The sequence below is a fragment of the Macaca mulatta genome, chromosome 9, assembly GCF_049350105.2.
Source record: "Macaca mulatta isolate MMU2019108-1 chromosome 9, T2T-MMU8v2.0, whole genome shotgun sequence".
NCBI lineage: Eukaryota > Metazoa > Chordata > Mammalia > Primates > Cercopithecidae > Macaca > Macaca mulatta.
The window spans coordinates 107956000-107968747 of record NC_133414.1 but is presented as its reverse complement, the minus strand read 5'-3'; the positions used below and the strand labels follow the sequence as shown (position 1 = coordinate 107968747).

Below are 12748 nucleotides of genomic sequence, written 5' to 3'. Positions count from 1 at the left end.
CTTCCTAGAAATTCCTTCCATTGAATTTTTTTAATTTTCACTTTATGTTTTTCAATTCTATAAATTCTCTTTGGTTCTTCTTATATAAAAATAGCTCAAGAAGTACTCAGTAATTTACTCTATCTTGTTTGTAGATCATATTTTCAAGCTTGTCTTTTATTTTTAAATCATATTTTAAAAAGTTCTATTATTTTCTATATTTGATCATTCTATTTTCTTAAGCTTTTGCTTTGTATGAGCCTTCTATTATTTCTTCTGGCTCTTATTCATGCTGTCTTTGTGCGTGTGTGATAGAAGAGGTTGTAAACTGTAAGCTCATGTTCCTTAAAGTGTTATATCTTTGAATAATCTCTGAGCTAGGATTAAAACTGTGGTCTTTCAGGAAAAATATGTATTTGCTTTGCCAGTTGTTTGGTGCCAATGCCAATCTGGGACTATTTTAAGTTAAATTCTAAATCTGAGATAGATTTTAGGCTAAATAAGTTGTATAAATTCATGTCAGAAATCTGAATGAAGGCTGTCTTCTGATTACGAATACCTTCCAGTGAATTTTCCTGCTCTTAGAGATTCTGTGACACATGAATATGTTTTGTCTTGGAATTACTTTTCCAGTTATTTCACACTTTCATAACTTCGCTTTCCAGTCTATATGCCAATGGCTCCCAACTTGTAGACCATGCTTTTTACAGGGGTCCTTAAATCCACTACTTGTAAAATAGTGTCTTTAGACTCTGAAATAATAACATATCTGGCACATGTGTAAATGTGCACCAATTATCAAATATACACTAACACTTCAGATCAATATAATCCAAGTCAATTTCAAAGTACTCATGAACTTATAGTTCTTCAACTTTTTTAAAAAAATCAATGGATGTTAAAACTAGAATTACTTTCACATGGCACCCCTGTGAAATATTTTTACACAAACGTGGGTCTTAAAAAAGATTGAAACCATTTCTGTAATTGCCTAAAAAGTAGGGATTGTGTACTTTTCTTTATCTTCCATAGCAAGTGCAGTACTTTGTCTAAAGAAGTTACCTAATGAATGCTTGATGAACATGAACGGTTCAAAACCTACCTTATTTGCCAATAATAATCTTGTAAAGATTTTCTCGTCAGCTGGTTTATTTCTGAATTTTCATTTGACAATTCAGTAGCATCTGTCAGTGCTTTCAGCTATAACAACAAAAAAAGAGCTCTTTGGTATATTTTATCCGCCTGTTACCATTACTCCAGCTCACCTATAGGTCAAGGTGTATGCAGCAGCAGAACAAATGTATAACTTTGTGTGTATTATTGGCTTATCTTCCACAACACATTTTATATAAGAACCTTGGGGAGGCACTGAGAAGAGCCTCAATATCTATGTAGGCAATAAACATCAATTTAGTATCTAATAACATCTAGTATCTTGAACATTACTAGACAATCAATTCATCAATTGATATAAAGAAATGTCATTAGATCAAGAAGGAATATTGAGCACAGGTACCAATCTTATCTTTCACCTAAAATCCCATAGTTACAGAAAAAACATATGTCTGTCTTTATCCACATCCATTGCCCTCATCACATCCATATCTATATAAATATATTGATAACTGTCTTTACAGATAAGTGCATAATGTAGGAAAACAAGAAGAATAAAATCAAGAGAACAAGATATACTACAGAAGGTATAAAACAGAGTAACATCCATAGAGCAACAGAATAGGAGGAAACTAGGCCCTAAAACACATAAAGGAGAAGTCTGTCACAGGTAGGGGTAATTTGTGGGAACTTCTAGACTAGAGTCAATTGATATAAACTTTTACTGGAAGACATACGAGAAGACCTAAACATAGGAAAGCAAACTATATTCCTGGAAGAGGAAACTCAATTTTTATGAGGATCAAATTTCTTTCAAAATTAATGTAACACTACAACACAATCACAATAAAGATGGTAACAGGATTTTAAAAATAGAAAGTGACAAGCTAATTCTAAGGTTCATATGGAAGATAAAATCTATGGGGTATCCAAAAACATTCTAGAAAAGAACAACAATGAGGAGGTACTTGTGCTATGACATATAATTTAATAATTAAATATGGTAATGAAACAGTATGGAACTAGACCATACTAGTCCTCAAGCAAACCTATATGTTAATAAATATGTGCAGCTGGTATAGGATAAAGTTAGTATTTTAAATCAATAGGGAAATAAATGATGGTATTTGGATATTAGGCTGATCTTTTGGGAGAAAGAGTGGAGTTGGAGCCCAGTCTCACCTGAGACACAGATATAAACTCTAGATAGAAAAGGCTGGAAATTATATACACACATGCCCTTTGACACACACACACACATATACTCACACATCCATATGTATACACATATACAAACGCATATATAATATACACCACAAGGATATATAAAAGGAAGTCTTTATAATTTTGGTCTGTCAGACACTATTCATTGCCCTTAAAGGATCATTTTTCTTGGTTGGCAGAACACCAATTTTGTTCAATTGCTCAACCATTTTCCATGTGTTTTTGAGGTAAACTGATTAGTGCAGCTATTTGCAGCAATTTCATTCTTGCCAATGAACAGTTTAGGCATGATCATGTGAAATAATTCTAGTCAATGAGATATTAGGGGAAATCTGCTGCAGGACAAGAGAGAGATTGGAGAAGGCTCTCAACGTGAGACACTACACTGCATATTATCTATCTGACCAGCACGCCTTGAACTGGAGCAGCCACTTGGTTAGCTTCCATGAGTGGGGCCAACCCCAAGTCGACTTGCTGAAGATGAAGAGAAGGACAGAAAAGGCTAGGGTTGTTGATAATATTGTCGAGACACCAAATTAACCAAACCGAGAGCTGCCCTAACTTGGACAATATGAGGTAATGCCTTTCCTTATTGTCTGAAATAACTGAGATGAAGTTTTCCTTGAATTGCAACCAAAAATAGGCTAATTGATAAACTTGGGCTAGAGAAGGTCTTAGGAAGCTTAGGAAGCAAACAAAAAAAATCTAAAATTCACAAGGGAAAAGATTAACAGATTTGACCTCGTAAAAATGTAAAATGCTTACCAAGTTCACTGGCTCATGCCTGTAATTCCGAAAACTCAGGAAGCTGAGGTAGGAGAATTGCTTGAGGCCAAGATTTCAAGGCCAGCCTGGCAACATAGAAAGACCTCGTTTCTAAAAAAATTTTTTTAAATGACCTGGTTGTTGTGGCATGTACCTGTAGTCCCAGCTAGGGAGGCTGAGTGAGAGCATCGCTTGAGCCCAAGAGTTAAGAGGCGGAAGTGAGTTATAATTGCACTCTGGGTGACAGAGTGAGACCTTTCTCAAAAATAATTTTTTTAAATTTAAAATGTTCGCTGAAATATATAATAAAGTTTAAATCAAGTAACAGAATAGGACAAAAATATATAAAACATATTTAAAAGATATACTTCTTTTATGGACTTACATCTAGAAAAAATATATATATATTATTATTACTATTTTTTTATTTTTTAGTTTTTTGAGACAGAGTCTCACTCTGTCACCCAGGCTGGAGTGCAGTTGCACCATCTCGGCTCACTGCAAGCTCCACCTCCCGGGTTCACGCCATTCTCCTGTCTCAACCTCCCGAGTAGCTGGGACTACAGGCACCCGCCACCACACCAGGCTAATTTTTTATATTTTTAGTAGAGACGGGGTTTCACCATGTTAGCCAGGATGGTCTCGATCTCCTGACCTCATGATCCACCTGCTTCAGCCTCCCAAAGTGCTGGGATTACAGGTGTGAGCCACCGTGCCCGGCCTATATATTATTTTTTAACTCGTGAATTAATTAAAGATGAAGCTAGAAAATAATACTGAATATTGGTGAAGTCTCTGGGAAGTGGACTCTGTCCTGCCTTGCCAGTGGAAATTCAAATTGGAAAAACATTTGGAAAAGGCATTTTATCACTTTCTAACAAAGTTTAAACTGCATATACCCTTAACTTTGACCAGGCAACTTCACTTCTATGGGTCTATCCTATAGAAGTTTTCATAGATGTGCTCAAATATATAGGTACAAGGATATTCACTGCTTCATTATTAATCATAAAGAAATGACCTAAGTGCCATTGAATGGGAGTGATTAAATATGTTAAATATATTGAAATAAACCTATATTATGGACATATATATATAATAGTGATACATATAAAGTTCCAAGATAGAGTATTAATTTCAGAAAACCAGCTGGGCATGGTGGTGCACACCTGTAGTCTCACCTACTTGGGAGGCTGAGGTGGGAGGATTGCTTGAGCCCAGGAGTTTGAGTCCAGCCTGGGCAACATAACAAGATGCTGTATCTAAAAAAAACCAAGTTGCCAAATAATACATATGGTAAGATCCAATTTATGTTAAAAACAATCATGGCATACATACATATAGAAATACAGGGAGAAGAGAACTTTAAGGATGTACTTAAAGAGCTAAAGGATGTCCAAACTATGAGGTGTGGAATGAATTAGGGCTTTCACATCTTGACACTTCTACAATTAATCTTTTCCAGTGTGAATGTATTCCTGTATTATTTGTACAATTTTTTAAAGCTAGAGGGAAAAAGAGCAGAAGTCTGCATAGCTGAGCATCCTTTCTACTCTCTCATACTATCAGCAACATCCCTCTTTGTTCTTTAAGTGGAATTCATACTCATATAAAGGAGCATATTTCAGTTTAAGAATTTTTTGGATGCCAATGACTCTTCCACTACTCTGAATTGGTTTGAAAACACTGGGAACAGGCAAAGCTGTACATTTCACACCCAGTGTCTAAATTATCCATGTGTAAGAAATTAATCTTTTGGTGGGAGGCCGACGGACACGCTCTGCACCACGTGGCCTTTTCTTCTCTTCCCCACTGCTCTTTTCCACCTTAGAAGAGAAGATTATGCACACTTCCAACCACATTTCTCTTTTTACAATTTACTGGGAGGTAGAGAAAATATTTATATTCATATAAGAGAATAAATTGAAAACAAGTAAAAATCTGCTAAGAAATTACATTTGGCTCCTAATACAATAATAATACTGAAACATATTGCAAATAATAACCCCAAAAGTTTTTATTTTATGCACAGAGCCATGCATATACATGAAAAATAAACCTAGAGTCCATATATACTTTAATAGATGGTACTCTAATAAACTACAATTGATATTGTTAGATAAGACTTTAAAGATTCTATAATATTATTGGAAAAAATTCTGTAAAGCAGAAATCTGTAGATCAAATCACTTTTTAAATGACCTGCATTTTAATCTGAGTTGTTTCCTTCATTCATTTAAAAAATGGCCATATTTTACTAAAAGTTAGAATATCCAATATTGATTTTAGGAAATATTCTGATATTGCTAATGCATGGTGTTCATCTATTAAGTTCTCCCACACAGTTGCTCCATCAAATCAAATAGATTAACTCCTGGCTGGGCATGGTGTCTCAGACCTGTAATCCCAACATTTAAGGAGTCCGAGGCAGGCAAATCACTTGAGCCCAGGAGTTCAAGAGCAGCCTGGGCAACATGGCAAAAGCCTGTCTCTATGAAAGAGAAAAAAACTTTAGCCAGGTGTGGTGGTGCACACCTGTAGTTCCAGCTACTCAGGAGTCTGAAGTGGGAGGACAGCTTGAGCCTGGGAGGTTGAGGCTGCAGTGAACCATGATTGAGCCACTGCATTGCAGCCTGAATGAGATCTTATCTCAAAAAAAAAAAAAAAAAGGATTAAGTCCTGTGGGTTTTAAACTTGTATTTTAAAAAGCAGATATTGGCCGAGTGTGGTGGCTCATACCTGTAATCTCAGCAATTTGGGAGGCCAAGGCAGGCAGATCACCTGAGGTCAGAAGTTCGAGACCAGCCTGGCCAACATGGCAAAACCCCATCTCTACTAAAAACACAAAAATTAGCCACGCATGTGGTGGGCACCTGTAGTCCCAGCTACTCGGGAGGCTGAGGCAAGAGAATCGCTTGAACTCGGGAGGCAGAGGTTGCAGGGAGCCAAGATCACACCACCGCACTCTAGCCTGGGTGACAGAGCAAGACTCCGTCTCAAAAATAAAAATAAAAAAGCAGATATTTATGAAGGTTCATAACAGATATTTATGAAGGTTCATAATTAGTTCATGTCCAGTTTATTGAAATGGCTTTGTGGCTCCATCGGGATTGAATGTTTCATTAAATATCTTATGAGTATTTGATTTCAAATGTATTCATTAGTTGAATGAGACATACTATCAAAATACCTTTCCCAAGAGAACACTAGTCAACAAAATGCTAATATATCAGAAACCTAGCAGAGAGTTTAAATGAGGCACAAGTTTGTAAAAGTAATCAGTGGGTACTCCTTCTATTTCTCTTCAGACTTCATATAACCCTCATGATGTCATGAGATGACTACTTGGATTAATCAGCTTCGGACAAAGACTCTTCAGATTTGTTACGAGATTCAAGATTTCTAATATTTTAATTAAAATACTTTATTACAAGACTTAAAAAAGCCACATGGCTCTTTTCAGTAACAATCATTTCAAATACTCTTCTTGAGCTATAGGACCAAGAATACCATTGATTAGTAAACCATTTGTGGTAAATAAATATGCCATTGGATATATTTAAAGCTTTCTCCCCAGTCAGTCAATTCCTACAGTTTCTTTTCAGAGAAACTGAAATTGAACCACTGTTCTACTTAAATATTTAGAAAATGTTCTGATAATTTGCTCTGGACAAGGAATTTTTTCTCTTTCAATATTAAATGTTTAGCTTTATAATGAAAGCCATTCTCACCTTCTCATAAAGCAGCTGAGATACATTCTGTTGCTGCCTGTCCTGAAAACATTCACATAGTTGGAGAAGCCTAGCACATAATACTTGTTCTTGATTGAAGAGATGATGATGGCTGAATTGCAAACCCACAATGTTGAGGTCTAATTGGTATATTTCCCTTGGACCTTCCATTTTGTTCATAAATGAACTTCCCAGGTCATATTTTATTGCCTTATAAAGAAAAATAAGTGCACGATGTTAATTTGATTCAGTTTCTTTTGAAATTATAAGAAACTTTTCCTTATAAAAGTAACATTTCAATTGAAGGAAAATCAAGAGATATAGAAAAACAAAAAGCAATAATTTGATTCTTTTTCCTTAAATTGATTATGACTCTTAATTTCATCAAATATATTTATATTACAGCATTTTAATCATCTTGCTATTAACTATTGTCATCTATCTCACCATTGTGTGCTGGTAGAGTGGAAGTTGGACTTTCAAGTTATAAAACCAAAAATAATTTCCTATGGAAACACTATGACAAATGGTGTATAAAACCGTGGGCCAGAGTTAAAAGAGAATTACTTATTAAAACATTGTTTATAAATGCATACACTGGTGATCCTCTGGGAAATTATCTTCAGGAGACTGGGCCCTCTAAGCAATTCCTATAAGAAAAGCACCTGTTTTTGTACATGAGATTGTCTCCATTTGGATACCAGATTGTCCTTAAATTTCTGAAGTCCATAGGCCTTAGATCATATGGAATATGATTCATCTGTTTCAGTCCATCTTTTTTTTGAGACGAGTCTCACTCTGTCATCAGGCTGGAATGCAGTGTGCAGTGGTGTGATCTCGCCTCACTGCAACCTCCACCTCCTGGGTTCCAGTGATTCTCCTGCCTCAGCCTCCCAAGTAGCTGGGACTACAGGCGCATGCCACCACACCCAGCTAATGTTTGTGTTTTTAGTAGAGATGGTGTTTCACCACGTTGGCCAGGATGGTCTTGATCTCCTGACCTCGTGATCCACCCGCCTTGGCCTCCCAAAGTGCTGGGATTACAAGTGTGAGCCACCACACCTGACCACCCTTTTTTTTTTTTTTTTTTTTTTTTTTTTTTTGTACAAGCAAGTTTATTAAGAAAGTAAAGGAATAGGCTGAGTGTGGTGGCTGACACTTGTGTAATCCCAGCACTTTGGGAGGCTGAGGCAGGTGGATCACCTGAGGTCAGGAGTTCAAGACCAGCCCGGCCAACACGGCAAAACCCTGTCTCTACTAAAACTACAAAAATTAGCCGGACGTGGTGGTGGGTGCCTGTAATCCCAGCTACTCGGGAGGCTGAGGCAGGAGAATCGCTAGAACCTGGGAGGTGGAGGTTGCAGTGAGCTGAGACTATGCCATTGCACTCCAGCCTGGGCAAAAAGAGTGAAACTCCATCAAAAAAAAAAAGTCCAACATTAGAATGAATTCTTTTGGGAGGTAGCAAACTCCCTGACACATTGGTTAAAAGCAGCCCTTGACTAAGTGGGTTAAGTAGGCTTCTAGAACTAGGTAAGTGTGTTATACCAAAAGCATAAAGCTTTAAGCAGCAATGAATCAAAGGCTACATAAAAGTACAAAAACATCCAAGCTGGTTGACATACATAAAATCTACATAAATATATAAAAAGAGTGCTAGAAATGGGAGCAGAGGGAAGGTCATCGTCAAATAGTCAGATGAAACTAATCAGCAAATAGCAGGCAAATAGGCTACCTGGGATAGTAGAGGTACAACAAGCTGTTAAAGTACCTGGCAGAGGCAGCAGCAAAGACAGGACTCTGATATGCATACAACTGTTATATCTACCCTGGTTGCCCTTATATTTATTCTGGAGAGAGACCGTAGATCAGCTTTTCCTTCAAGGCTGGCTGGGCAACACGAAAAATGTGAAGAAGATAGAAGAGAAAGGCAGGTAGAGGCATTTGTCTGACACAAAATCTAGAACATGATCTGTTAAGGATGCTACTGTCTTTGTCAATTTGTTCTGCTATAACAGAGTACCTGAGACTAGGTAAATTATAAAGAACAGAAATGTATCTCTCAGTTTTGGAGGCTGGGAAGTCCAAGAGTAAGACACTGCATCTCATGTCCAGTGTGGACCTTTTAGCTGTGTCCGCTGGAAGGGGAGAATGCTGTGTCCTCACCTGGCAGATGGTGGAAGGGCAAAAGCCCCTTTATAAGGGCACCTAATCCCATTGACAATGGTGGAGGTGCCTTAGTTGGCCTAATCACCTCTTATAGGTCTTACCCCTTAATGCTATCACACTGAAAAAATCTGAATTTTAGAGGAGACACATTCAAATCCCAGCAGCTGCAAGAATGAATTTTAAAACTCAATTTAGACAGTTAGTGAGATGGCCTTTACATTTTTTCCAAATTATAGCAGTCCATGAAATATTGTAATTGTGCTTGGATGAAGCTAGAACAGATGCACTAAAAGAAAGTTACTTGTTCAGCCCAGTGGTTTCCAACTTGGGATTCTAGATTATTACAAAGGTTAACCTGAATGGTGGTTAATATTTCTCCAATAATTGTAAATTATGCATTTACTTTTTATGATGCATTTGTTCATTTATTTATTCATTCAACAAATTGTTATTGTTTCAAAGGCCTCTCTCCTAAAAGCAATGATCCCAGATAATTACACCAAAATATCTCTGCTATATCCAGAGCAAAATTTAGATAAAATGCATTGTCACTATTAAGTCTAGAAATTATGCCACATAATATCAAATAATAAGACAAATAGCAGGGCTTTTCCCTCCTCTTTTATTCTTTTATGTTTTTATATTTTCATGGTGATAGATTCTTTTATAGTAAACCAACTGGGAAAATACATGAAGACATTGTAATGTTTGGTATGGTGGTGCCATTTATAAAATCTTGACAACTGTGTTCCACTATGAATTAGGATGGGGCAGAGATATTGCTAGTCTCTCATGGTATGATAAGCACCTTGTAGGAAATAACATTTTCTAAGATTACGCCAGTGAACTTCTGCCAGTCTTTATCTTCTAAATTATATTAGGACCCTAAAAGCATAGAGCACTGAGGTGATGAGTTCTATTACAAATAACACAAGCATTCATTCAATGCTAGGCCTTTGGGTAGGTGTTAGCAATAAATTATAAAACAAGCTGACAATAAAACAAAACAAAAACCCTGCCCTGCTTGCAGTCAAGCAGAGAAAATGCTAGGTAAACAGAAAATATAGAGACAGACTGAGCCTTACCAAAACTGTAATTCAGTCTTTAAATCAGTTAAGTCCCTAGTTGGATGAAGATGATCATCCTCACTCAACACGCTTAACAAAGCAAAGGATGGAACATTTCTGGTGGAAGACAACATCATCTAGGGCTTCTATAATTTTTCATATATAATAATGTAGAATACAATTTTTAAAATCACCTGTCATAATAACAGGCAAGACTAAATGAACAAAACCAAGAGCAAAAACAGATCATAAAAAGATTCATAATGATCCAAATATTGGAGTTACCAGATATGAACTTTAAAGTAGCTATTATTACTGTATTAAAAATAAAAGCGAAAACCCATGAAAAGACTAAATACATCTCAAGAAAATTAGAATATTTACAGAAGAATTAAATGTCGAATGAACACTTTCAAGCAAAAAATGTATTGAAAATATGTAAAATTAAGAAGTCAGCAGATGGGCTGGTCTGAAAATATGGTGGCAGTACAGTTTTAGATCTTCCCAAATTCCTATATTAAAAGAGGCAGAGCAACTAGACAGCAAAACCAAAAATCCACAGACAAGATTTATAACAGAAGTAGTTCTCAAGAAATGCCTCATGAAACCCAAAACACAAGTCAGTGAAGACAAATCATCAGTATTCAGAAGGTCTGAATAGCATTGGCGATTGTGTGGGAGACAGCAGAGAGAAGCAATGGAACATCTGATAGACCTGACAAGAGTCTGAAAGAGCCAACAGAAATGCACCAGAAAGTACAGGAGGCCAACTTAAAAACAGCGGCTAAAACTGGAACAGGTTTTGTCCACTCCAATTGTGGATGGTTGGGTTAAGCACTGAAGGAGCTGCAGGAGTCTAGCTCCCAGGAATTTTCAGAATGAGGCTTCACACTGAATAGAAACTACTGGGAGTGAAATCAAAACTAAGAAGTAGGGGACCACAGGAATTAAGGAAAGAGGAGGTTCAGAAAAAATCTGGGGAAGGGAATAGAGCCAAGACATTACAGAAATCCAGCCACAATATATTTTAACACGACACAAAAACAACAGGTCTGTGAAAATAGAAAAGTTATTTGAACTGAGACTTTTTATAAAAGTTTAGGAAAAATAATTTTATATAAAAATAAGCGGAAGAAAGCGATCAACATTAAATCCATCAAAGTTTCTATAAGAAAAAAGAATAAAGAGCAAAATAACAGCCTACAGGCAATCAAAGCACACCAGAAGGGTATCCAAAACCAGATATAAATAGAAATGTGGTTTTCACAGTGAGCTGAATTTATATGGAAGTTATATGACATTTAAAACATAAATCAGAATTAAACTCAGAAATTAGGTGAAAGAAAATGGCAAAAAAATTTAAAATTTAGAAATCAAGCCTATACTAGAAAGAACACAAGGGCAAATAAACACCACCAAATCTTTTTCTTAAGGTGAAGAAGGGGACATTTTAAATATATGAAAGAAGTAAAGAAAGGGAAATAAATCATTGGGTGGATTTAACTATAGATAAAATATGGCAGAAAACTATGTAAGTGAATGGTAAGACACGTCAATAGAACATATGCAAACTAAAATTCAGAGAGAAAAAATAATTTTTTAAAAAGTAAAAGTAGAAGACAAATTACAGAAAATATAAAATCTGAATGGTCCTATTTTTTGTGGTAAAAATTACAAAGCATGAGATCTCCCCTCAACAAATGTTTAAGTTTACAGTACTATTAACTATAAGCACAATGTTGTGCCATAGATCCCTAGGGCTTTTTCATCTTGCATGACTGAAACTCTATACCCTTTGAACAGCAACTCCCTATTTCTCTCTCGCCCAATCCCCTGGCAACTACCATTCTACCTTCTGCTTGTATGAAGCTGAACTACTTTGGATACCTCATATAAGCAGAATCATGCAGAATTTGTTCTTCTGTGATTATTTCATTTAGTATAACATCTTCAAGCTTCATCCATGTTTTAGCATATGACAAGATTTATTATTTATGGCTACATACACCACGTTTTCTTTATTGAACTGTCAATGAACAGCTAGGTTGTTTCCACCTCTTGGCTATTGTGAATAACGCTGCAATGAACATAGGAATGCAAATATCACTTCAAAATCTTAAATTCAATTTTTCTGGATAAATACCCAGAAGTGAGATTGTTGGATCATATTACAGTTCTATTTTAAATTTGCAGAGGAATTCCATACTATTTTCCATAGTGGTTGCACCATTTTACATTCCCACAAATAGTGTACAAGGGTTCTAATTTCTCTACATTGTTGCCAACACTTGTTATTTTCAGGGGATTTTTAAAAAATAATGACCGTCCTAACAGGTGAGAGGGTATCTTCTTGTGGTTTTGACTTGCATTTCTCTGACAATTAGTGATGTTAGGCATGTTTTATATGTCTGTTGGCCATTTGTATGCATTTTTGGTTTTTTTGGAGAAATGTCTATTCAAGTCTTTTACCAATTTTTTAATTGGGTTGTTTTCCTGTTACTGAGTTCAATAAGTTCCTTATGTATTTTGGATTTCAACCTCTTATCAGATGTATGGTCTGCAAATATTTTCTCCCATTCCATAGGTTGCCTTCTGTCTCTGGTGATTGTTTCCTTTATTGCAACAGATGCATTTTAGTTTGTTGTAGTCTCACTTCTCTATTTTTGTTTTGTTGCCTGTGCTTTTAGTGTCATATCCAGG

General features: G+C 36.1%; 1 protein-coding gene across 1 annotated transcript in view; it reads right to left on the bottom strand.

Moving 5' to 3' along the window:
* The window catches only part of CC2D2B (coiled-coil and C2 domain containing 2B), a 131147-nt gene that overhangs the window by 78116 nt on the left and 40283 nt on the right, over window positions 1-12748 (bottom strand). Inside the window, 2 exon segments of the mRNA XM_077946938.1 lie at window positions 1082-1179; window positions 6813-7022. Of these exon segments, the coding sequence (XP_077803064.1) occupies window positions 1082-1179; window positions 6813-7022 (308 nt within the window).